This window comes from Littorina saxatilis, linkage group LG2 (assembly GCF_037325665.1).
Source record: "Littorina saxatilis isolate snail1 linkage group LG2, US_GU_Lsax_2.0, whole genome shotgun sequence".
NCBI lineage: Eukaryota > Metazoa > Mollusca > Gastropoda > Littorinimorpha > Littorinidae > Littorina > Littorina saxatilis.
This window is the reverse complement of record NC_090246.1, coordinates 101,787,712-101,815,063: the sequence shown is the minus strand read 5'-3', so window position 1 is coordinate 101,815,063 and position 27,352 is coordinate 101,787,712. Positions and strand designations below refer to the sequence as shown.

The 27,352-nt window shown below is 42.3% G+C and overlaps 1 protein-coding gene across 1 annotated transcript in view; it reads left to right on the top strand.

Annotated features, from left to right (window-relative positions):
- Positions 1-25,804, top strand: part of LOC138960369 (uncharacterized) — a 41,706-nt gene extending 15,902 nt beyond the window's left edge. Inside the window, exons 6-12 of the mRNA XM_070332262.1 lie at positions 2,180-2,303; positions 5,736-5,854; positions 7,252-7,833; positions 8,937-9,163; positions 12,631-12,848; positions 17,724-17,924; positions 23,539-25,804. Coding sequence (XP_070188363.1) covers positions 2,180-2,303; positions 5,736-5,854; positions 7,252-7,833; positions 8,937-9,163; positions 12,631-12,848; positions 17,724-17,924; positions 23,539-23,713 — 1,646 coding nt within the window. The 3' untranslated portion in view covers positions 23,714-25,804. The remainder of the gene's footprint in view (positions 1-2,179; positions 2,304-5,735; positions 5,855-7,251; positions 7,834-8,936; positions 9,164-12,630; positions 12,849-17,723; positions 17,925-23,538) is intronic.
- The last annotated feature ends 1,548 nt before the right edge of the window (positions 25,805-27,352 follow it).

Here is a 27,352-nt window from a genome sequence, read left to right as displayed (position 1 = left end):
ATAGACTAAGCTTTTTGATTTGTTGTTTATTTACCTATAAACATGTTTTTCTCCAGGAAATGCATACAACTCTACGAGCCGTGCACATGGTTGAATTGTGTGCATTGACTGTATGCATATTGCAATGAGATAGTTACTTGAATCGATCATGTTGTTATGATCATTACTGATAACTTACATGTATTAGTTAAGTGTTCTGTTATAATTTGTTTGAGCATTGACTTACTTTCGTCACAATGATTGTCTCATTACAGAAGAAAAACAGGAAGCTGTCGGTATCATGTGACATGCATCTGAATAAGAATGCATACATTGTCTTCATTCTTACCAACTCACTTTCTCGCTCGGCCACATTCAGGACAATTGCAGAGATAAAACTCTTTGTGCTCCCTTTCTCTAATTATAAAGCACAAAGTGATTCCTGGCAATAACCGGCCCTGACAATGACAAATAACAAACGGACAAAAACCACATGGATTATTGCAACATATAATTTTTATTAACATGGAGTTCTTTACTTGCAGCATTTGAATGACAGTGCATGCACCTGTCACAGTACATCACTTCAGATCTCACACAGGCATACAGTGCCTGCACCTGTCACAGTACATCACTTCAGATCTCACACAGGCATACAGTGCCTGCACCTGTCACAGTACATCACTTCAGATCTCACACAGGCATACAGTGCCTGCACCTGTCACAGTACATCACTTCAGATCTCACACAGGCATACAGTGCCTGCACCTGTCACAGTACATCACTTCAGATCTCACACAGGCATACATGAAATACTCATGTGTCAGTTACCAGAAAAATAGGAACGAAAGAAAAACAGTCATGTTTGCATCCGCATTGATACTCGGCAATGTTAACCACAAACCCCCTCTAGTACACAGAATGAAAAGCAGGTTAATCTTGTCCACTCACATAATGTCTCCTGAAGCAGGTCGAGAGCTGTTGACATCACAGCTGTATAGACTCAGCATGACATTTGTTGACATCACAGCTGTATAGACTCAGCATGACATTTGTTTACCCAAAGAATAAACAAAGACCAAGCAAACAAACACTCACACCAAAACAGACACACATTATTTACTTACTACAGTGTATTGAATTCAGTTTCTTTGGTAGGAGACAAAACACTCCAGCTTTTGCATAACAAACTTAAAACATTGTTTGTGCAGGACAAAAGCTTGAGTTCATGACACTCACAATTATCATTCGGACCATTGCTTTGTCCAAGCACTTAATCATGCAGTGTATTATTTCCATTTACAGGAACATTGCCCTCGGCAATATTGTACACACAAAATCAGCAAAGCTGCAGTTCCGATACATGCCACAATCCATATGTTTCTTTATTGCAGGTACATGTACATGTATTCACAGAACCTTTGCCTTCGTCATTATTGTACACACACAATAAGTAACACTGCAGCTCTGTTAGTGATACAAGCGCTTAGAACTGTACCCACGGAATACGCGCTATATAAGCTTCATATTGATGTAACACAGCCCATATGTCTCTTTCTTGCAAGTATTAACAAACCTTTGCCTTCGTCATTACTGTACACACAAAATCAGCAAAATTGCAGCACTGATACATGTAACACATCCCATAAGTCTCTTTCTTGCAAGTATTTACAAACCTTTGCCTTCGTCATTACTGTACACACAAAATCAGCAAAATTGCAGCACTGATACATGTAACACATCCCATAAGTCTCTTTCTTGCAAGTATTAACAAACCTTTGCCTTCATCATTACTGTACACACTAAATCAGCTAAACTGCAGCTCTGATAGTGATACATGTAACACAGCCCATAAGTCTCTTTCTTGCAAGTATTTACAAACCTTTGCCTTCGTCATTACTGTACACACAAAATCAGCTAAACTGCAGCTCTGATCCATGTGACACATCCCATAAGTGTGTAAAGCAGAAGACAAAACCGTTGCTTTAGTCAATGTTGTACATACAATCAGCAACCTTTCAACTCCCTCCTGCTAATTTGCAAGAAATGTATGACACATTTATTCATAGAAATAAAATGCAACCACACACAAAATCTTCAGTCTTATAAAAACCACCTGTTTATAAGCACCCGTACGTCTACCTGCCACTGGCAGCGAAAAAATAATCAGGTCCACTGCGAACCATGCCATTTGTTTCAGGGGAAGTCACAGAGCGTTCTGTGTATGTTAACAATGTCGGCACAGGTGTGTCGGCTGACTTAATGAAAGCCATCTTTCCCTGTGCGTTGAAGATCAGTGTCGCCAAAGCTGGTAAAGGGCCGAGGTAAGTTGTTACCACACAGTTTGACAGTACAGGTTTGATATTTCTGGTTAACATATTACATATACTGAACGCATTATAGGTTCAGATCTGTGCTTTGGCACTCCTCACGATATATTTGTAAACTGTTAATTTGCGGGTGATCAAAATACTTTGGCACTACTCATGTCATACTTGTAAACTGTTAGCGGGTGATCAAAATACTTTGGCACTCCTCACGTCATACTTGTAAACTGTTAGCGGGTGATCAAAATACTTTGGCACTCCTCACGTCATACTTGTAAACTGTTAGCTGGTGATCAAAATACTTTGGCACTACTCACGTAATGGCCGGGTTTAAACTGTTAATTTGCGGGTTAGTAAAATGCTTTACTAAAGTATGCTCTACTCTTTCTCATTAATGCAGAAAGACAGAGATTTCTGCCATGCCCATCTGAAGCCACTACAAAAAACAACCAACCCATCAATGTTCATGAAAAGAACTACTTAGCAAGGAAAAACAAACAAACAAACAACCTGCATGCACATGGGAACCAAGCCTCCAGCAACAACAAAGGCAGCTGCTAAATGCACAGATTGTAATCCATCCGCTCACCAGCGCTGAAAGTCCAACCAATAAATGGTGTACTTGCATTTGGCTTGTGATTCTAAAAATGTACTAGCCAGAGAGCAAACTTTACTAGCCAAACCAACAATTTGTTTCAGCAACTTGACTCGCATTTGGCGAGTAGATGAACATTTCTATTCGCCACTGACATGTTTCTACTCGCCACTTTCAGGCCTGCTCACACATATCCTCAAATCCTACAGAAATATGACCTCATCATTAAGTTGATTAACTGAAAATTAACAATGTACAACTCCTGTACAGAGTGCATTAGAAACAACTAAAAATGTTCTAAATATTTATTGTAAATTTTTCTTACCAGTCTGATCAGAGAAAACCTACAGAATTAGTAGAACACATTAAAACTAGTTGAGAAGCCTGCTGAACAAGAGAGGAAGGATATATTACCTGGAGTTACATGTATTAAATGCAGTGTACAGACAATCTAATCCTATTTCAATCTGAACTGTTCCTCATTTCTTATGTCCCCTGTCCTTGTTGAGGGAATAACTTATTCAGTTTAAACAAAGGAGTTCACCTGCCATTTTCAAAATGTTATTCCTTTGCAAGAAGATATCCTAGCTTTCATAAAACCAGGCTGCAAGTCAAAGCATGTTCAAATTACAGTTTGTTAATAGGAGAGAAAAAAAATCAAACAAAATGTCAGATTCAGCCAGTAGCTGATTTGACCTCTCATATGTCAAATTGGTTAAGACTTTAGATTACCTGTTAACACAATCCTTGGTTGTAATTCATCTCACTTGTGCAAGTGTCTTTTGATTTTGAAGTAAATGTAAAACTGTTACAGTGATGATCACGGAGGTAACTAAAGCGTGACTGCAAGGACAAACTTTGCAGCAAGTTAAATGAACCTCTGACTTTTCTCCGTCCTTCGCATTCAAAAGTGAAATTTAGTGACTTTTAAGTTTTAATGCAAAGCAGGTACACCTCCGCTTGTGCAAACAAACCCTCATGCTCTGTTTGTTTTGCGTCTTAAAACACCACAGGCTTCCCTGTGTACCCCTTCTAATTGTCTCGTCTGTGCAAAATTCTGAACTAACAAGACACACAGCCTACCCTTTCGCAAACGTAGTTCTCTTCTCCCAGGTCTTTTGCCTACTGGGGATAGTGCAAGGTTAAAATTTGCTACTGCACCGATGGCCCAAAAAGTCTGATGCAGTATGCGCCCAGGTTCATATTTTTAAACTACCCAATACTTCATTTGCATTTGTGAAGTTTCAAGAGTGTCATTCCCTTTTTCCCTCATCCTCTGTTGGAACAGAACCTCCCACATTTCCTCTAGGCATTTTACATGCAAATCAAAACAACCACAACAATCGGTAAAATCAAGAACAAAACCATATTAAAGTTAAACACAAACATCCTGAGCAGATTCAGGTGGTTTGATATGACAAATATCATGTCAGAGAAAGAAAAGAGCTGAGAACTTAGCAGCAAAGCTGTTTGCAATGATGCTGTTAAAGATTGAATACGCGATACAATTTATGCAGCACTTTGGCAGAGCAGTGGGCAGTCACTGCACATTCTTGCTTCAGAGCCATAACAACAATACAGAATGAAACAGCTTATCGAATACTCAAACTTTTACAAACAGAAAAGAAGAGTGCAAGCAAACAATTAAAATGATCAAATTAGAAAACTAAAGATCACACATGCACACGCCAAAAAATTAGGGAAAAAATAAACAGCAGACAACTTAATTGTCACACATTCATATTATTCACACGTACATAATTATAATCACGGGCAGTTGTATTGTGATTGTTATGATGGCTAACTTTTTGCAACACACTCTTGACTGGAAAATCTAAAATCAAGGAAAAAAATGTGTTTCAAGATTTCCATAACAATAACTTCATTTTGAAGCAAAGAAATTCCTGTTCACACTTGCATGATTCATGTAATTATAATTGTATGGAAACAAAATAGGTAAAGTTACAACTCACCTGAGAACGCACTGGAGTTAGTACATAGTACCAAATATATTTCTAAGATATAGTACCAAGTATATTTCTAAGAGCAGTGACTTTGTATGTCACACTTCTGTTAATAGGTCATAAGGTGTGTCATACAAAGTGCTAGTCCTTCTTATGCTTACTGAATGACACAATTTCTGAACTCTTAGGATACATGTTAGTAATGTCATCTTTTCCATGCTGATGTCACTTCATGTATATTCATCAATAATGGTGTTGAAGAAATACAACTCTGCAGGTAATTTGCAGGTAAGTACACATCAAGTTGCCTATTTTAAATAAATTGTTCCTGTTGAATTGAAAAGACTAGACAACGAACTGAAGAAAGAAATTACACAAATTAATGTACTTTATTGAATGAAATGAGAAAACGTGTTAATTGTAGTACCTGGGTAGGAAATAAGGAGAAGCTGAAAGAGTAAGGTACAAAGACATTCGTTTTGATAATAACAGAAAAGCTTTCTTGCAAGCAGTGCGTTTCTTGTGTTTTGGTTGTTGATGCATTTCTGGGAAGAATTACACTAGTTTTGAGTAACCATGGGGGGCGGGGGGCACTGTGCTGTTTCAATTTAACATAAGAGGTAGGAGCGACTATCTTAATGGTGCTATGGATTCTCACTCACATAATTAGTTTTTAAAGAATGGTAGAATTAGTGTTGACGGAGAGTTAAAGGGGCATGGAAGCGGAAATACATTTCTCAAATTAAGAAAATATAGTAGTATTGTATTGTATTATCTCAAATTGACAAGTTTATGTCCCCTTGTACACCCCTCAGGCCTCTAACTCTGTTTTCTGTTTCCAATGGTATGACACAATTTTCATTTTTACAGCTCTGCGCTGGTGGAGACAGAAAGTGGAGACGCTGCAGTGAACTACTTGGTTGTGTACGAGCAGATCCATGTCAATGGCCTTGACCTTGTCCTCTCCACTATCAAGTATGATTGGGAAGGTCAGTCTTCGGGAATTTTTCAGATGTGATTCTCGCTTTTTTTACCAAAACGTTGTTCTGTCTGTTGTTGTTAGATTTGGTTTGATTGGGTTTGGTGTGTACATTTGTTATTAGTTTTTGTTATCGCTTCCCAATGATTTGCACAGAGCAGACTGTAGACTTCTTTTTATTACAGATTGACAAATGTAAAAAATAATATTAAAAAAAAGAAAGAAAAAAAGCTCTTCTCCTTTATAAATTATAATCAAATATTTACCAGCAGTTATGCACCCAACACTATTATGGAGAAGAGTTCAGTATTTTGCCAAAAAAATGGACACTGTTCAGTTCAGCTTCAGTCCATGCATGTTGAAAACACGATGTCCATCCAAGGGAAGATAAGCAATTTCTACTATTGCACATCATCTTCTCCCCAACTTTTATACTGTGATTACTTTGATGTTCACTGTATGTGAACTCATTTTCATGTGTCTGTTTTTTGTATTCCTACAAGACTCATAAACATATGAAAACACCAGTAATTTTTGAGTCACTTGAGAAAAAGTGACTCTATGTAATCGGTCAGTGTTAGTCTGTCCGTCCGGCCGTCCGGCCGGCCGTCCGTAGACACCACCTTAACGTTGGACTTTTCTCGGAAACTATCAAAGCGATCGGGCTCATATTTTGTTTAGTCGTGACCTCCAATGACCTCTACACTTTAACGATGGTTTCGTTGACCTTTGACCTTTTTCAAGGTCACAGGTCAGCGTCAAAGGAAAAATTAGACATTTTATATCTTTGACAAAGTTCATCGGATGTGATTGAAACTTTGTAGGATTATTCTTTACATCAAAGTATTTACATCTGTAGCCTTTTACGAACGTTATCAGAAAAACAAGGGAGATAACTAGCCTTTTCTGTTCGGCAACACACAACTTAACGTTGGGCTTTTCTCGGAAACTATAAAAGTGACCGGGCTCAAATTTTATGTGAACGTGACTCATTGTGTTGTGAATAGCAATTTCTTCCTGTCCATCTGATGCCTCATATAATATTCAGAACTGCGAAAGTGACTCGATCGAGCGTTTGCTCTTCTTGTTATTTATATGCTTTCTCGCACAAAACTTTAACATTCTGTAGAACAATGTTTTTGTTACACTTTGGCTGTTGGGATTGGCTCAGATGTAGAGCTGTTGGTTTCTTAAGTGTCTTCAATTGCACGAGTGTGTGTTTTCAAGCACGCACCATGTCCTGACTCCTGCAGTGACAGAAGGCAGACACAGACACAGTCTGAACGACCAGTGTAGAATATAGAACAACACTATTTTCTTGCTCCATCTGTTATTTGTATGAAATCTACAGTGGATGAATCTATATTTTTAGTAATCTTTATTCCAAAATACCTTTTCCCCCTTCAGGAGCCAGAGAGAAGTTTCGTCAAGGACCGTCAGGTAAGAACACCGCCACCAAAACCACGACGACGGCTGTCAAGCGTCCCAGCTCAACAAGCACTACAAGCAGTCCTGTGAAGAAGGATCGTCCGTCCGCAGACATCAGTTCTCCTCGAGGACGAGGTGCAAGTCAGCAAGGAAGAGGAACAGGGACTTCAAGTGGAAGAGGGGGTGGTGGTGGACCTCCCCGAGGGGGTATGCCTCCCGCGGGTGGAGCTTCCAGAGGTAGAGGTGGACCTGCACAAGGGGGTATACCTCCCCTAGGTGGAGTTTCAAAAGGTAGAGAAGGTGGTGGACCCCATCGAGGGGGTATGCCCCCGCAAGGTGGAGCTCCCAGAGGCAGAGGTGGCAGTGCTGGACCTCCTCGAGGGGGTATGCCTCCCCGGGGTGGAGGTTCCAGAGGCAGAGGTGGTCCTCCGCCTGGTGGACTTGGGCGAGTGCTGCTGCCTAGCCCTGCTATGGGGCCTGGGGAAGGTCTTCTGCCCCTCCCCGAGCCACCCAGACCTCCCCCTCTTCTGGCCATGCCTACGAAGCCCACTCACCAAGGCAGTAAGTCTATGCTTTAAGTGGATTGACTGTAGTTTGTTGTTTTCACCATAGGCTTGTGTGCATGCTTTATTTTGTTCTTATATATATCTGATTGTGTGCTTGTATTGATGTTTATGTGTGTTGAGAATTTACATGCAATAGCTTGCTGGTCCCCCTGGGAGCCCCTCCTTGCTGAATTATTTTCAGATTTATGTGCGTTACTTGGACAAGAAAATATCAAAGTTAGTTTTCTTTTTCTTTTGCTTTTATATTGACCCACTTTGAGACAGGCACAACCCCACAACTTTAAAACAACTTTTATATTGACCCACTCTTGAGACAGGCAGAACCCCACAACTTTAAAACAACTTTTATATTGACCCACCTTGAGACAGGCACAACCCCACAACTTTAAAACAACTTTTATATTGACCCACCCTTGAGACAGGCACAACCCCACAACTTTAAAACAACTTTTATACTCACCCACCTTGAGACAGGCACAACCCCACAACTTTAAAACAACTTTTATATTGACCCACCTTGAGACAGGCACAACCCCACAACTTTAAAACAACTTTTATATTGACCCACCTTGAGACAGGCACAACCCCACAACTTTAAAACAACTTTTATATTGACCCACCTTGAGACAGGCACAACCCCACAACTTTAAAACAACTTTTATATTCACCCACCTTGAGACAGGCACAACCCCACAACTTTAAAACAACTTTAATACTCACCCACCTTGAGACAGGCACAACCCCACAACTTTAAAACAACTTTTATATTGACCCACCTTGAGACAGGCACAACCCCACAACTTTAAAACAACTTTTATATTGACCCACCCTTGAGACAGACAGAACCCCACAACTTTAAAACAACTTTTAAATTGACCCACCCTTGAGACAGGCAGAACCCCACAACTTTAAAACAACTTTTATATTCACCCACCTTGAGACAGGCACAACCCCACAACTTTAAAACAACTTTAATATTGACCCACCTTGAGACAGGCACAACCCCACAACTTTAAAACAACTTTTATATTCACCCACCTTGAGACAGGCACAACCCCACAACATTAAAACAACTTTTTCTCGCTTTTTTTCCTCCAGTGTTGGAAGCAGACCACATGATGAATCAAGACATGGAGTGGCGTACAGCAGAGCTGCAGGAGATGCACCAAGAGCTGGAGAACCAGGTGTTGCAGACGCGCGCCAGTCTGGCTCGTGCCGCTCGTCTGGCAGAGGTGGAAGCTGTAGAGACTGATCTGGGGAATCACCTGGTGCCGCTGAGCTACACTCACAGGACTGGCATCTCCACCAGACCTCGCAGGCCTATGGTAAGTGGCTACAGGTAGTGTATAGGTGTGGTGTTGATCTTTGGGCAGTTCAAGCTAATTACACATTAACATGCTTCCATTTGAAACTTCGAGGTCTTCATCGGGGATTGACGCCCGACGCTTTGGGAGGGCGTCAATCCCCGATGAAGACCGAGAAGTTTCAAATGGAAGCATGTTAATGTTATTGTAATTCAATCTGACGACGAACACATTTGTGCTCATGATCACAGTGTGTGAACAGGTTGCTTGCAAATTTGTGTATGGTCATTTTACGCACACATATCGATTCGCCGACCACATACCTTTTTCGATGGAAGTTCGATGAACATCTCTGATTTTAGTGCATTGACATTGTCTGTATTTCGTTAATTACACATATTTGGCTTGTGCCTGACTTCGTTAGATCCGTCGCGACTACAAGACAGCATGTTTTGTTGTTGGCGATGTTTTACACAGACGGAACAACTGACGTAGCTTAGAGAACAAACATACGTCACAGATGACGTCCTACTATTTTGTGGAACTTACATTGTATTACATTCTTGACTGACATGTGTTGCTTGAACTTTGAGCCTGTCGTCTGCTTCAGTGTTTGTGCTGATCATTCAATCCAGAGAAAGAAGACACAAGCCATGTGAATTGTACGGAATGTAAAGTTTTATTCGGAACATCAGAAAAAAAAGGAAAACACTAACTGAACACTGAATAGACATGAACGCTGCGACGACATTTGCAAACTTTCCTACAGATCATGAGAATCACAGGCTACAAGTCAGATGGCCACATCGAACTTTTCTTCATGTTTTTTTTAGAACCGTAATGGATGTTAACAACGCTGTTTGTGATGTTGAAGACGGGGACAGAGTTGTGCTGGAATGAAAATGCGTTGTTCTGTGTGATGCTAGATGTCAAGGTGAGCTCATTGCTTGGTGTGTTGTCTGTGGCTGTGTGTTGGATAATTGCCGAATATTGTCTCTTTTGTTTGTCGGTGCTGTCAGTGTTGTAAGATCTCAGAGATGCCTCTGACTTCGTGGCCTGTGATTCTCATGATCTCCCTGGCTTCAACCCCACTGTGTGCAAGGAGAGAGACAGTAGTTGCCCGTACACTGTGGTTTGTGTACCGTTGGCTCAGGTAGAGCCGCTTTGAAATATCTGGCATGAAAGAGGCAATTTTGTTGTGACCGAGGGGTACAATGGTAGCAGTGGGGTTGAACCCTTTCCCTCTTTTCTTTTTGAAAAAAAAAGTCGTTCGCTTTGTTTCTCTTCTCAATGTAGAGTTTTAGAGATCTTACGGGACAGTTCTTGGTGCCGTTTGCGTACATTCTCGGCTTTTGAGTGTGGTTTGTGTCCGATATGGTACCTGGGTGATTTTTGCTTTTTTCAGCGTGGTTTATTTCTACAAACTCTTGACCCCTGTCATCTTGTTTAAAGGCAAAGGAAGAGGCCTTGAAGTCCCGAACATTTTCTCTTCCCCGTCTAGCAAAATGGAGTTGGATGTCAAACCACACCTTCTGCTGAATTTCAACAGGGGAGTTATGCGAAAAAGCCTCTTCATTTCAGATTTTTTCAAGATCGTTTTCAGTGATATTTGGGTAATGTTTGGCTGTATCACAACCCTCTTCCTTTACCTTTTTAAGTACTGCTTTGAACATTTTGTTGCTTGAAACAAACTCAGAATCTTTCATAAGACAAATATTCCTGTTGAAAGGCGGATTGTTCAGTTGACGATTCAAAGCGGCTCTGATGCAAGCCATGCTGCTCTTAGAATAGCGCTGTTGGTCCGTCGTCCGGAGTTCAGAGAAGAATGCGGCAAGCAACTCATTCAGCTCTTCGGCTGGTAGCTCCTCGAAGTCTTCTCTTCTGCCTCTCGCTCGCAGCCATTCTTATGACAAAGCAAACAATGATACGCCTTTAAGCAACGTGTGCTAGATTCGGAACGAGAAATGTGTGTGTGTGAGTGTGTGGAAAAAAAAAAGAGAGAGAGAGAGACAGAGAGAGAAAAAAGAGAGAAAAAGAGAGAGAGAGAGACGCAAACTCGAAATAAGACGTATTTTGTGGATTCATGACGTAATGACAAAAGTATGCACGTGTAATCTATGTTGTAACCTTCCTTCAGCTGCGGTTTCATTGCAATAACGGGAGAAAACATTCTTTTCTGTGCCTACCTCTGAAGACGTCCGTCCCGTATTTCGTTGACCTTTTTCGTAGCCTTTGGCACGGAGTCTTCAAGCAGGGCCGTCCTGCCGGTTTCATTTACGACAGCAAGTCGCTGCCTTTCCTTTTTTTCGTCGATCGCTTCACAGGTAGCATATTCTTCTCCTCCGTCTTCATATTCGATGGAGGACAAACTCAGGTTCAAGTTTGCTTCTTCTTCCATGTTTGATCAGGACGGTTGGGGAAGACAAATATTCATACACTGGGGTCAGTGTATTGTTGCGCCTCGCCAGCAGGTTGTTAATGGATTTTTTAGCGAGTGGCTATCGACAATTAGTCACCGGTAATTTTTAATGAGTTGGGGCATTCTGACCTATCACAGAATCTGTTTCATTAAAACGCAAACTTGATTGAATTACAATATGCTTTGGCACCCAAGTAAGTATTAGACGAATGTCACAGTTGGTTCAGTCCATTTAGACTGGAAAGAAGTAAGACGCACACACGTACACACACACACACACGCTGGCACACACGTACACACACACACGCACACACACACGCTGGCACACACGTACACACACACACACACGCTGGCACACACGTACACACACACACACACACACACACACACACACATACATAACACACACACGCTGGCACACACGTACACACACACACACACACACATACATAACACACACACACACACACACACACACACACACACACACACACACACACACACACACACACACATGTACACACACATGTACACATGTACACACTCACACTTACATACATACACGTACATACACACACACACACACATATGTACACACACTCATATGTACACACACATACATACACACACACACACACACACACACACACACACACACACACACACACACACACACACACACACACACACACACACACATACACACACACACACACATGTGTAAAGGGGCTGTGACACATACAGCGATTTTTCCAACACTGCCTAAGGGGCTCAGCAAAAAGTGTTATAAAGGTAGGTTCAGATATGAGAGTAACTACTATATTTATGTGGAGGGGCGTATGGTAATGAAAGAAGTGGACTGAAGTGATGTCAGTGTTTACACTGAGTTATCCTGTATAGATGAGATAAGCTCTGTACTAAATCAGTGAAGGAAAAATAAAAGATGGACACCAAAAGAAAGATCACTGCCGCTGCAAGAAATACACATATTGACGAGTTGTGCTACCTTGCCTGAATGGTATCATATTACAAGGTATATTTATTCATTACTTGATTGACCATTTCATAGGAGTATGCAGAAGAAGAAGAACGTCCAAGAGAACCTCCAAGACGCACTCTTCTGTCGCTGGACGGCCAGCCACGCATTGAACGAGATGAGCGGCCACATGAGCAGCCAGGCTATCACCGACCTCGGCCCCCTCCACCCCCGGTTCCGGCACCTGAGCATGACTACAGGCCTCCTGCAGGGCCCCCAGGAAGGAGGGTGGAAGACTATGGTGATCAGAGGTGAGGGGAAATCTCTTTTGTAGGTGTGTGACGCATCTTCATTCATGGGCTGTAACCCCCACGGTTTTACATGTCTGACTGTTTTTACCTTGCCACTTAGGCAGCCATATGTGTTTCACAGCAACTTCCCAGCTCTTTTTGGCGGTGGCTAGTTAAAGCTGTCGGCGGAAGATGAGCAGTGCAGAAATTGTGTCTGTGTCTGTCTGTGCAGCATTTTGTAAAACTTTCATTTCTATTTCCTTCTTATTCTCATTATTTTATTGAGTCACTTGAGAAAAAGTGACTCTATGTAATCGGTCAGTGTTAGTCTGTCCGGCCGGCCGTCCGTAAACACCACCTTAACGTTGGACTTTTCTCGGAAACTATCAAAGCGATCGGGCTCATATTTTGTTTAGTCGTGACCTCCAATGACCTCTACACTTTAACGATGGTTTCGTTGACCTTTGACCTTTTTCAAAGGAAAAATTAGACATTTTATATCTTTGACAAAGTTCATCGGATGTGATTGAAACTTTGTAGGATTATTCTTTACATCAAAGTCCCCCACCACACATACACCCCGTGGTCGGTGCTGGGGTTGACCGGAGACTGGCCTCCGGGCTTTATGGCTTCCGGCCTCAGTCTACGCAGCCCTCGTTTCCGCATTGTGCGGCTTCGTCGGTTGCATTTCCGACTTCGTCCGGATACACAAAAACTTCTGCTCTGTCTCCCCCGATGTTCTACGTGTTCACGGGCGTTTCAGAGCAAGGGCGGCAGCCGTTTTTGGCTGCTGCGCTTCCGGTTTCCACCGGAAGCATAGGTCCCCCACCACTTGTTCACTCCGTGGTCAGTGCTGGGGTTGACCTGAGACTGGCCTCCGGGCTTTATGGCTTCCGGCCTCAGTCTACGCAATCCTCGTTTTCGCATTTTGCGGCTTCGTCGGTTGCATTTCCGGCTTCGTCCGGATACACTGTTCCTCTTCCTGGTCTTTCCGTACGGATGTTGGTGAGGGAGGATCAGCGGCCGGCCTTCGGGCATTCAGGTTCACCTCGGCCTGGGCAGTCGTCACTTCACCCTTCGGGTGGGGTGGCTTCCGTCCATTCAGTTCCGTCGGCTTCGGACGTTCACTCGGCTTTTCCTTATTCTCACGCCAGTCAGGGTATAAGTCAAGATGATGTCCTGGTACGCGGGTTTCCAGTTTCCGGTTATCCCGTGCATCGTTTCCGCCACTTGTGACTGTGACTTCGGTCCTTGTCCTTCGTTCGACCACTCTGACGTTCAGTCTGTGGCTAGCGAACAGACATATTCGGGATTTCCGTCAAAGCTTAGGTTGCTCTTGAAGCTGCGGCGGAAGTTTTTTCCCGTTATTTTCCGGAAGGTGCATCAGCTGTTTCGGCTTCCTCTTTGGTTGCCCCTTCGGCGATGTCGGACTTCCGTTCCGCGAAGGAGGAGGATTCCTGCTTCCGGTTCAAAGAGTCCCCTTCTGTGGCATACCACCTTTCGCAGGTTTTGGCGAAGCCATCTCATGCCTGAAGTGGTATTCCTTCTGTCCCTGTTCCTCTTCTTGTTCCTCAAGGCAAGTTCCGGAACAGGCTCAGCCTTGGCTAGCTACGGCTACACAGGCTTCTACTTTTGTTCCTTCTGTCCCTGTTCCTCTTCTTGTTCCTCAAGGCAAGTTCCGGAACAGGCTCAGCCTTGGCTAGCTACGGCTACACAGGCTTCTACTTTTGTTCCTTCTGTGTTTTGGAAGTTCAACTTGCCTAACTCTAGTCGAAACTTGCATTCGTCCTTTGCTCTTCCGCGGTCACCTTTACTGGTGACGCAGGAATTGCTTCCTCTGCTGGTAAAACAGATTATGAGGGACTCGGTTGTGTCAGCACCAGAACACACCCTTGTCTCTTCAGAGGAGATAGGACGTCAGTTTTTGGAACTTGCATCCTTTCGGAGACGATCATCAGAACTCTTTTGGTCTATGACCGATTAGCTCGATCTGTTCACACTCAGTGTAGATCAGGATGCTGATGACGTCTTCACTCTTCGTTCAGCCTTTGCTAGGGTGAATGAAGAGCAGATGCTACTATCCTCCCTTCACTATGCTCACGCAGTTTTGGTGTCGGAGGGATTTGTTCTTCTCGCACTCACAGTTCACGGATCAGGTACGAGAAACACCTTGAGAGCATCTCCGGTGGTGGAGGGATCTCCTTTTGATCATTTGGCGCTTGACGCTAGACAAAAGGAGATCCAGTCGAACAGAGGACATCAGTTTTCCGACTTCTCTATACACTGGTTGAAACAGAGCAAGCCTACTCAACAGAAGCAGGCCCAGTCCTCTGCTCAACCCAAACCGGCAGCCTATGGGCAAGCTCATCCTGGTTTTCGTGGTTCGAGAAAAGAACTGTTTCGGGAGGGGGGAGGGGCTTCTATAACGGCAAGCCCCACCTCCAATGAAGTGCTCCCGATCTCACCTCCCCTTCCGCCCTTCACTTTAGTGATGGCGGGAGGTCCCCTCCCGGGCACTTTCTCATTGGATGGTCTCTGTACACAGCCAATGGATTGTGGGACTGTGAGGTCAGGAGACTTCAATCGATCTGACGGGTGCATATTTTCATTCTTATGCATCAGTCTGTCTTTAACACAGCGAATTAGGTCCACCAGCTCGAGCACCCGCTGAGGTCTCTTCTGGTCGGATCTAGGGCTGGCCTTCGGGTATACTGACTTCCGGCCTCAGTCAGTGTAACAGTCGTTTCAGCCACCGGCTGCTGCTTCTGTCGCACTTCCGGCTAGCTGGAGAGGCTGTTTCTCTTACCGACGTCATAGTTACGTCAGGGTTTCTTAGAAACAACGACTGACCTATGGGGTCCTTGTTTGTCTTTAGCCGAGTCGGACTCTGTCTTTCTCTAGTTATCAGACTTGTTCTGGTGTTTCGTCCAAACTTAAGGTGCGCTTGAGTTGGCCTCGGAGGTAACATACAGATTTTCTGAGGGGGCATTGTCTTTGGCAATGTAGGTTTGAGGAGTCATCCTTTGTGGCTTACCACCTCTCTCAGTTTTGGCTAGTCCTCTCCTTCTGGGAGAGGGTTAGTTAATGTTCCGGTTTCTTTGCTGTGGGCTCATAGCCCAGCATCTTTTTTGGCAGCTGAAACTTTCGTTTCTTTCGTTTACCTGCGTACGGTGGGTACTTGGGAACAATGGCTGTCCTACAGGTGTCACGGCTCTCAGCCTTGGCCTGTGCAATAGTCTCCTGCATTTCCTCCTTTACCTGTCACTTGGATTTCTACTCTTTCTTTCTTCACCCTCATCCTGAGCATGAGGTGAGTCACAACGATTTCCGTTAGGTCGGGTTTCCTTTTACAGTCACTCTTCTACCACAGGCAACTATGACTACGGCGTTTGCCCGTTGATCTGCGTGTCTGGCTCTCAGTCTTTCAGAGGTAGACAGACGCGTTCTGGTTTTTCGCCCAAACTCAGGAAGGCTCTTGATTTGGCCGTGAATGTAAACTTCCACCGCGGACACTATGGCTTTTTGTTCATGGTCACCTGTCACACCAGGCTTCGATCGCTGTGACTTTCGCACTTTCGGTTGCTTACGTACATTTGTAAGTCGCTGCCTCCTCGTACTATCTCTCTCTGCTTTCGCATGGACGGGTAGAGGATAACTGGTGACCATCTCGTTTGAGGGCAGCAAGACTGCTGTTTACGGCACCTTTCTCAGGCATGCTTTATGGGTGACGATGTCAAAGATCGCAGTCAGGTTTTTTCTTTGACGTTTTTTCTGTCACTACCCAGGAGTACTATGATTCTTGCCTTGGTTATATTTGGACTCTAACGCAGAGAAGCAGTACAGCATTCCTTGGAGGGTGAGCGTTTCTTCACGTTCTTGGAACTTTAGGAACGCTTATGCTCTTTATTGAGTTTTTCCCATCGAGTTGGACTCTGGTACCTTGTACTCAGGTGTCTCTCTCTCTCTTTTGTGTGAAGATCGGTCACTCTTCTCTTGAGCTGACCTCTATCTCACAGGCTTTGTCGGGCATTGGCATTTCCTTACAATAGAAAGGGGGGGGGGGGGGGCAGATTGCCTTTCCCCTCTACTCGGGTTCATTTAATCCAGGGCTTGGGGTCTCTTCCTGTGCCGTTTTACGGTCCGGGGGATTGAACGAAGTGCTGGGCACAGCTTACTGGCTCTCTGAAGTTGTCTTTGGCAAGTTTTGCCTGAGAGACATCATGGCTGTCAATCAGGATGATTCTCGGGTCCCTTCCTGACTTGTTGGCAGCGGGACAGTTCCTGGCAAGGGTGTTAGAGTGAGTTAGATTTTTCTTTCCCACCGGGCCCTTCCTGACTTGTTGGCAGCGGGCCAGTTTCTGGCAAGGATTTTTTGAGTGAGTTAGATTTTCTTTCCCACCGCCTTGTTGAAGCTATCTGCTATATGTGATTCGGAGTAAGAATATGTAATTTAATCGAAAATTTTAAAAGTAAATTTTCATTTGATTAATATACTTACCCGAATCACATAGTTTATATCCTCCCACCTACCCCGCTTATGGTTTTTTAGTTTCTTTAAAGCTGTATGATCTTGGACACGTGGTGATAGAGGTAGTGACGTAGTACATACCAATGGGAGGTAACTCTCAGAGTATGCGCTCATTACCATGGCTATTTTTAGCTCTTTTGATGATGGGGTTGCTTCCCCTTAAAAATGTTAGACGGGTAAGCCTTTTCAGACCTTAGTATCTCAGACATTGTCAATGCTATATGTGATTCGGGTAAGTATATTAATCAAATGAAAATTTACTTTTAAATTGGATTTCTTTATACCCAGGTTCGTTATAGCTGGATTCCACTGTATATATACGGCATCTAGTTCCTCAGTAGCAAAATTGAATTTTTGTGCGCAATCAGGCCTCCTGCCCGACCAAGACCGTACCTGCTGGATCCTCCGCCTGGGCCAGAGAGAGCAGCCCCAGCCGAGGAGGACCCTTATGCAGATCAAGCAGTTTACGACTATAAACATGCTCCTAAGCGCCCCCGCATGGAGCCTGACTTGAGCCAAGAGGAGAGGCAGGCATTGCTCAGACGAATCGTTGTTGCCGATAGGGGCAGGTTGGTTGATTGATTGATTGATTTGAAGTTAATTATTAACTTGCTGGCTTTGGATCTGACAAAAAGGGGTCTGTTTATTAAATGTAAATCTCTGAACTTGTTGAGAGTGTTCTGCCATTTTGTAAGAAACAGAGCGATTCTGAGTAAATGTTATTTTACACTTATACAACAACAGCTGCCATTACACTTACATTATGCTTTACAAATTTGTATGAGGTTAAATTTTGCAAACAAATAGGGTGTTTGGGGAAACGTGTACCCCCCCCCCCCCCCCCCCAAAAAAAAAAAAAAAAAAAAAAACACACAAAAAAAACACCATGAGAAGTCTTGTTTGGTCAAAGATAACATGGGTCACTTCCACTGAACAGCAACATTTCAAACTGTTGGGGGAAAAGAGCACTGACCAGTTGCACATTTTACAGGGGCTTTAAATAGCAACAGACAGGTTTCACAGTCTTCAGAGTCGGGTATGTCCCTAACTTTGATATCAAATAAAATGTTTCGTTTTGTTGAGTCGTGAATTTTCACTGGTCTGTGTCGAATGTCTTCGGAATTTACATATGAAAAATAAACTTTGATCGAATTTAAGTCAAGTTTGTATTCCCCACCAGCGAAAAAGGTAGGTCGGTCGTGAGAAATGAGACAGACACGATTTCCCTTTTTAGCCACATTGCAATAGACAAAGGCACCAGTACAAAAACACACAAAGAAATCCAGTTAAAAGTACATTAGAAACCAAAGAACAGAGATAGATGAACACACTTAGTTAAAAAAAACAATGAATGTGTTTATGTTTAGTCGATACAATCGCATGTGAAGTAAACGGTCTTTTTTCTAAATGTGTCTGTCTCAAAAACGTTAATTACAAATCTGTTCAGTTGGAATGGCTGTTAAAAGGTTTGGACGTAACATGCTTTTAATAAGTAGCAATTTCCATCAAATCACGATATGAAAGGGTTTTGAAAGGCTAACTACGGCTTATTCTACTTGCGCTTGGTCATTTTGTCACTCGGGCAAGGTGTCTGTCTCATTTTTTCTCACGACCGCCCTGCAGACAAATCGTCCGCTATAACCGCCATACACAGCAAATTGTCATGATGCAACCAATTTTACACTTCCTATCCGTTGTCAGGCAGATAATCAACTGGCTGACTAAAGAATTTTTCGGCATGTGTTCATTTCAGAGCACGTTATTTACTGTCTAGTAACTCGGGCAAGGTGTCTGTCTCATTTTTTCTCACGACCGCCCTGCAGACAAAATCGTCTGCTATAACCGCCATACACAGCAAATTGTCATGATTCAACCAATTTTACACTTCCTATCCGTTGTCAGGCAGATGATCAACTGGCTGACTAAAGAATTTTCGGCATGTGTTTATTTCAGAGCACGTTATTTACTGTCTAGTCACTCGGGCAAGGTGTCTGTCTCATTTTTTCTCACGACCGTCCTGAAGACAAATCGTCTGCTATGACCGCCATACACAGCAAATTGCCATGATGCGACCAATTTTATACTTCCTATCCGTTGTCAGGCAGATGATCAACTGGCTGACTAAAGAATTTTTCGGCATGTGTTTATTTCAGAGCACGTTATTTACTGTCTGTCTCTGAAAACCTTGAATTCTCACGACCGCCCGGCACTTTGACGGTCATTTCTTACCAAATGTTAAGCAGATTCATTTGTAAAATAACAACATTCAGTGACTGTGTCTGATCAACGCCAGTGTTTTTTTTCAATCCTTGAATGCACTGCATTGTGAATGTTGTGGTCAAGTGAGAGTTTTATAGACATTGCCGTACGTTTTTCAACACTTTGATGACGTCAGACAGCAGATTGAAAACGTTCCAACTTGGAAAGAGAGCCAGTCACGATCATATAATCGTAGGGAATCAATAGTTGCTTTGTGTATTAACTTTCAAGTGCTTTTAAAAGTTTGATTTTTGTCATTGTTATTGTTGCATATGTGCGTGCGTACGTGCGTGCGCGCCTGTCAGTGTGGAAGAGTGTAGCCTGGTAAGTGTATCCAATTCCGACCGACTTCGGGGATACCTAAATCCGACCGATTTTCCAAGTCACTAATGATGAGGTTCACACGTCATCCCAACAGAAAGAATGCCATTCATACAAGGGCCATTCATACAAGGGCCATTCATGAACGGTTGATGACGCGATGTCACGAACCAATCGTTTCGTCACGAGAGTTAATTGCGTCATCTGCACCGCGGCGCGAAATGTGCCTTCGCCATACGTTTCTTGCAAAGGGGGAGATAATTTGATGAACAGAGTTGTGTTTCTTTTACATGGATGTTCATAAGTGTTTTTGGAAGAATAATGTTATGGTTCTGACTAAATCTCATTGTACTTTTTAATCGAAAAGGGGAAAATCTTATCGGTCGTGATTAGATACCCAGTTTTTGAGAGAGTATTTAAATCCGACAACAACGCAGATAATACAAAACGCTGCACAAAATCCCAGTAAAACCATTCATTGTTTACGTTTATGACTTGAAAAAAGCATATGAACAAGGAAACATATCAGATGATGTATTATCTAGCTGTGTGTGTGTGTGTGTGTGAGCGTGCGGCCGAGCGTTGCGCGCACGTGTTCGTTTGTGTGTGTGTGTGTGTGTGTGTGTGTGTGTGTGTGCGTGCGTGCGTGCGTGCGTGTGTGTGTGTGTGTGTGTGTAAGCGTGCGCGCGAGCGTTGTGCGCACGTGTTCGTTTGTGTTAGCGTATGTGTGTGTGTGTGTGTGTGTGTGTGTGTGTGTGTGTGTGAGTGTTGATGCGTGAGTGTTGATGCGTGCGTACTTGCATGTGTGCGTGCGAGAGGGGTTGGGTTTTTTTTTTATGTGTGCAGAGTAGTTGTTGTAGAAAATGCAAGACAGTAAGGTTCAGTCTGTAGTGGATATACTGGGACAGCGTCCATGTACTATGCCACAGTTCAGTCTGTAGTGGATATACTGGGACAGCGTCCATGTACTATGCCACAGTTCAGTCTGTAGTGGATATACTGGGACTGCGTCCAGGTACTATGCCACAGTTCAGTCAGTAGTGGATATACTAGGACTGCGTTAAGGTACTCTGCCACAGTCTTTGATGACGTCATTTCCGTTTTTGTGATAGTTGAGGCGGACCTGTTAAGTAATTTTTGATTAAGTCGGGACTTTGATATTGCATTTGAGCCAGGTAGCTTGAAAATAAGTGAATTAGTTCGCTCATTAAAATTGTCATCAAAAACGAATATTTCATTACAGATTCAAACACTACTGCATTGTACTTCTTATCTTCTCCTGATTTAAAATATATATATACATATGTTATGTTTACTTTAAAAACGCGTTCAGAATTAAAGAAAACAGGTTGAGTATGCTTCGCGGAGATGAGTGTGATCCGTGACGGTTTTCGGGTATGGTTAGCCGAGACTATCTGAATTTAGTCTCGCCGATCGGACTGTTTTTTTTTTTAGTTTATCCTTCAATTTGATGCCTATAGATTGACTACATGTTTTTATATCGCTTTACGCGACTTGTTTTAAATTTCGTCAAGTTATGAAATGTATTATAAAATTTGGTACATAACATTCTAAAAATTGCAAATTACAATGACACTTTTGATTACAGATTCAAAAGTTATTGCATTGTATCCTTTGGATTTCCTGGATCCCAATGTATAAACAGATATATATGTCATGCTTAGTGTGAAAATCTGCTCAAATGAGAAAAATCGCCCGTTTTGTTCATATGCTTCGCGGAGGCAACCCGTCTCAGTCTTCTGGTTTCGGCTAGCCAAATCTCACTAGCATTGTTAATGACTCGTCCCTGATTCCAATGTTGATCTTTTAGTTTCAAACCAACTTAATGTTTTATTATCACTTCACATGACTTGTTCTGTATATTTTTTTTCGCTGTCATGATGTCACCATTTAGAGGGTAGGGTTACATTTTCAGGTATTTATTCCCCAAGAATATGCAAAAAAAATTCCAAACTCGTTTTTTTCTATTGGTCAATGATTCTACTTTTTTTTTACAGTGAGAAATGGAGTGCAATTAACATTGTTACTTTTGAAGGTATGCTCATGACGTGCATCACAGCGAAATAGCAGTTCAGAAGAACGGAATTCCCATAATTAGTCCTTATTTGCTGCTTTTTTCACTGAGCTCGGAAATGATATTTTGCTTGCATTGTTATTGCTTAATTTATTAAAGCCTCTGGACAATATTCTTTGAATAAATCGTTACCCAATTCTGTTTACGTCTATCCCTTTGTTTGATAGAGTACTGTAACAAGCTATCACATTATGTCGACAAGAATGCGTCTCCATACAAGTTTTTGTCTTGATTCCATCCAGGAGGATGTCAGGCTTTAATAAAAACACTATTTCAAAGATCTCTGTCAAGATTGATTTTGTTGAAAAAAAAGGAAGTCTGTGATTGAAGATTGTGAAACCTGCCAACATGCCAGAGCAAACACTCCTCTGAAAGTTTAACAAATAAAAAAGTGTACACCACTTCTTTTTTCCACCGTACTACTACTAATAGTGATGTGGTTTTTACATTTAGTCAAGTTTTGACTAAATGTTTTAACATAGAGGGGAAATCGAGACGAGGGTCGTGGTGTGTGTGTGTGTGTGTCTGTCTGTCTGTCTGTCTGTCTGTCTGTCTGTCTGTCTGTGCGTGTGTGTGTGTAGAGCGATTCAGACAAAACTACTGGACCGATCTTTATGAAATTTGCCATGAGAGTTCCTGGGAATGATATCCCCGGACGTTTTTTTCATTTTTTCGATAAATACCTTTGATGACGTCATATCCGGCTTTCTGTAAAAGTTGAGGCGGCACTGTCACACCCTCATTTTTCAATCAAAATGATTGAAATTTTGGCCAAGCAATCTTCGACGAAGGCCGGACTTTGGTATTGCATTTCAGCTTGGTGGCTTAAAAACTAATGAATGAGTTTGGTCATTAAAAATCTGAAACTTGTAATTAAAATTATTTTTTTATTAAACGATCCAAAAATAAGTTCATCTTATTCTTCGTCATTTTCTGATTACAAAAACATAAGCATATGTCATATTTGGATTACAAACAAGCTCTGAAAATTAAAAATAGGAAAATTATGATTAAAATTAATTTTCCGTAATCGATTTAAAAACAATTTCATCTTATTCCTTGTTGGTCCCTGATTCCAAAAACATATAGATATGATATGTTTGGATTAAAAACAAACTCAGTAAGCTAAAAAGAATAGACATACAGAAAAGCGTGTTATCCTGCTCAGCGTGACCACTACCGCACTATTCTGCATGGCTTGTCGATTTCACTGCCTTTGCCACGAGCGGTGGACTGACGAAACTACGAGTATGAGATCTTGGTGAAAAAAGCAGTGCGTTCAGTTTCATTCTGTGAGTTCGACAGCTTGACTAAATGTTGTTATTTCGCCTTACGCCACTTGTTTCTTTCTTTCTCCAGACCCGAATTCAAAAATGGGAGTTAAGATTAAAAATAGTCCCTTACATATTTTTGTTGTGTAATGTAGTCTTTCTTTTTGCCAGAGCAGAATTCGCCAACAGGTATTAAAGTTTAGAACGTTGCTTACATATTTTTTTTATTGCCCACAGACCTGGTTATCCAGAAGAATGGGGCGCAAGAAGAGAGGAGGCATATGGCTATGAGGAACGTGACGCCAGGCAGCCTCCTTCAGGTTACCCAAGGGGTCGCGGGGGTTACGAAGAAGAGGGCAGGCGAGCAGCTCCGGCCCCCCGATACAGGGACGAATACGACAGTCATTACTGATAGTGTTGTGACTGATCGGTGCTTGTCAATTCTTCCGTCGCTTTTTGTGACTGGCAGCGCTTGAGACTGGCAGTGCTTGAGACTGGCAGCGCTTGAGACTGGCAGCGCTTGAGACTGGCAGCGCTTGAGACTGGCAGCGCTTGAGACTGGTTGAAAGCTTGACTTTTTTTGATTTTTTTATTGTTTGTTTATTGTTCCCTGTCTATTTTGGAAGGTTTTTATGGTGACAAATTTTACTTAGGGTGTTCTTTTCAGGCGAGTGTTTGTTGTAGAGAGATCTGTTATATCGTTAAAACGTTTGTATTGAGTGAAGGGAAGCATGTGACTGGCTGGTATGGCTGGTATGTAGCTTGGTCAAAATGAAAGAATATCGTAGTGTATCTGTCTTACCCGAGGTTCAGACTCATGAAAAGAACGAGAGCATTACAAAAATTGATAAGTGAGAAAATAACAGAAGGCAACAACTAAAGCTGTTAACTAACGTCCTTTTTGTAATAGTATACATACCTTTGGCACTTCCATAGCATTTCTTGTCAGCAGCAAACCTATGTCTTGCTGTCTAACCTGCCCTCAAGTCTTGTATGACTCATGAGCCTGTTGGTGTGTTCATACTGTATTGAAATAACAAAACGACGTTAATTTTCTAAAATGATTGGCATGCAGGAGATTGTGATGTGTGTGCAAGAGGGAGAGTAACGTGACGCTGAAAGCCGCAGAAAATGTGAACTTTTTTATTTTTTGTGCTCATTACTTTCTGTTTGTTTTTGTTGAGTAAACAAAGAAATGACAAGTCAAATAACTGTTCTTTTTAGATTGCAAATGCAGACCCTGCAGATTATCTTTTTTTTCTTCTTCGTTCATGGGCTGAAACTCCCACGTTCACTCATGTTTTGGCATGAGTGGGTTTTTACGTGTATGACCGTTTTTAACCTGGCATTCAGGCAGCAATACGCCGCTTTCGTGGGAACCCTTCAGATTAAAATCAAATCAATCTCTGAATAGCTTTCCCTGGTCTAAGAACGTTTTATGCCCTAGTTCTCATTTTAGTAATGGTCGCATATCACCATTCCATAAACTAAAGTGTTTGCTTTTGCGATCAATCATTGTCTGTTTGCTGATCTGATTGATGGTACAGATGAGTACAGTGGAGTCCGGGTACAACGAATCTCAAGGGAGATTTATTTTAGTTCGTTATATCAGTAATTCGCTGTAGAGTTTTCAACCCTAAATGGCCTCAAGACAAGTTTTCCCACTCACCTTCAAATGATCGTCCCATCGATCTTTCCTTGGAGAGTACAATCTCGGCATGTTTTCAACAGCTTCATAATATAATCCATAGAGAACTCTAGCAAACTAACAGCGGGAGGTGCACGAAAAGCGTCAGTTTTCACGATAAAACTTTGACTCGCTCATTCACGGGACATAACTGCACTCCGGACTGTCCACAGTGTTGAGCAATTTAGGAGACTTCACTGCCTGAGGAGAGTATTGATTCAAATGAACGCGTGGTTTTATATCGCGTCACTCGGTCACGGATCGGAGAAAACAAAAAAACAGTTCCAGATTTCGAAACCATGTTCGTCAGCCATTGTTTTTAGCAAGACAGACCACAAAATGTCATGATGTCACCACAACTTTCGGTTTTGGTTCGATCTGTGCACCTCCCGCTGTTAGTTTGTTCAGAGTTCGCTCATCACGCGATGTGCACTTGTGTTTGTGTATTTTTGTGTATTTTTGTCTTTGGAGACAATTATTGACATCAGTTTGTTGTAGCCTTGTGACTTTTAGAGACAAAACGGCTCTGGGGCGATGAAAACGTGTTTGTTATAAGAGGGGTTCGTTATGCAAATGAGTTCAAAAGGTTCGTTGTAGCCGGAAAGTAACCAGTAAGAAATAGAAGGCTGTCTGCCGGGAAATCAATGGCAGTTCGTTAAAAGCGGGATTTCGTTATACCCAGGTTCGTTATAGCTGGACTCCACTGTACATAGATTTTAATGTTCCTTTGAGATGCACAACTTGTGCTCATTATTGTAAAGTAATTGTTTGTTTTAGTATGTTCTGCTTGTTGTTCAAATAAATGTTTTGCTCTTTCATTTGGGTTATTTGAGAGAGAGAGAGAGTATGTGTGTTTGAGAGAGGGAGGGAGAGAAACTGAGAGCATATGAGAGTGTGTATCTGTGTACCCCGATCGTGTGTGCTCCAGAGAGTGTGTGTGTGTGTCAGAGCAAACCAGCATCATGTGCCTACCGTGCTCATGCCATCCACACGTTCCTGACAACTTAGTTGTGAGGGAGTTATGAAAGCAATATTCTCATTCTATCAGACGACTCGCTGTCTTTTAGTTTGAGTGTAGTGTCCAAAATCACTGGCTTAGGGTTGAGAATGTGTGTGTGTGTGTGTTAATGTGTCTGTCTGTCAGTGTGCATAGAAGGTGTGCCAATAAACTGTTTAATATCTTACTTCAGTTAAAAAAAAATAGTAAAAGGGGGGTAACTTATAAATGAAAGTTTTGTTGATATGCCTGACTGCATGCCCGTCTCTATAATATGCACCCGCGCACAAACACACTAACACATACACATTCGACCTTTCACTTTTTTTTTGTAATGGTCACATGTCATTCAATAAAACCGAAATGTTTGCTTCTGGGATCAATCAGTTTTGTTTGATAATCTGATTGATGGAAGAGGTAAGTTAGAGATTTATGCGCTCCTTTAAGGTGCAGCTCGTGCTTTTTAGCGGAAAGAAATTGTTCGTTTTGTGTGTTCTGCTTTTGCACAAATATTTTGCTCTTCCGTTCGTTGGGGTTATTTGTTGTGTGCATTGCTTGGTTTGAAGGCTCTGTGTGTGTGTGCGTGCGTGTGTGTGTGTGTGTGTGTGTGTGTGTGTGTGTGTGTGTGTGTGTGTTCTCACTTTGAAGAAATGACTTCAAATTCCTTTCTGAAGTAATCAAACACGTTTTAGGTTGAGACCAAAGTGACATTACAAGTTAGTGTCGTTTATGTTGGAGGGACGTGTGTAAAACAGACAGATTTTGATCTTCAAATTTGTGCAGTGGAAATTCAATGTCCCTGCTAAATAACTAAGAAAAACAGGATTTTCGAAGCATGCACGCATACACACTCGGTCCTTGGCAACCTTGAACAAAAGCTCAGAACTAACCACCGATATATAAATGTTTCAAACATTTCTGTTGTTATCATAGCAAAGCAGTATTTTTTCAGGATAAACATTTTGCCGTGTTAGAGGTGGGGTTGGAGTAGGGGTGTGGACTCAAATGACCTATTACACCGGACAAGGGAGAAGCAAGATAAAGCAGATGATAGTTACAGTGGAACCCCCATTTTAAGACTCCCCATTTTAAGACTCCCTCCTTTTTCAGACCTTGTTTTCTCAGACTTTTTGCTCATACAATTACCTCCATTTTAAGTCTCCCTCCTTTTTAAGACCTGATTTTTTTCAGTTTTTTTGAGGTCTTAAAAGGGGGGTTCCACGGTACTGTAAGAGAAACGAACTGAAACACACTCATCTCAGGCCAATAGTCCACACTGCACATTTGGAATTCTTTTCATACACACCCAAAATGCCCTGGAAAGCAGGATCCGGGACACAGAGAACAAGATAAAGCAGGTACCATTA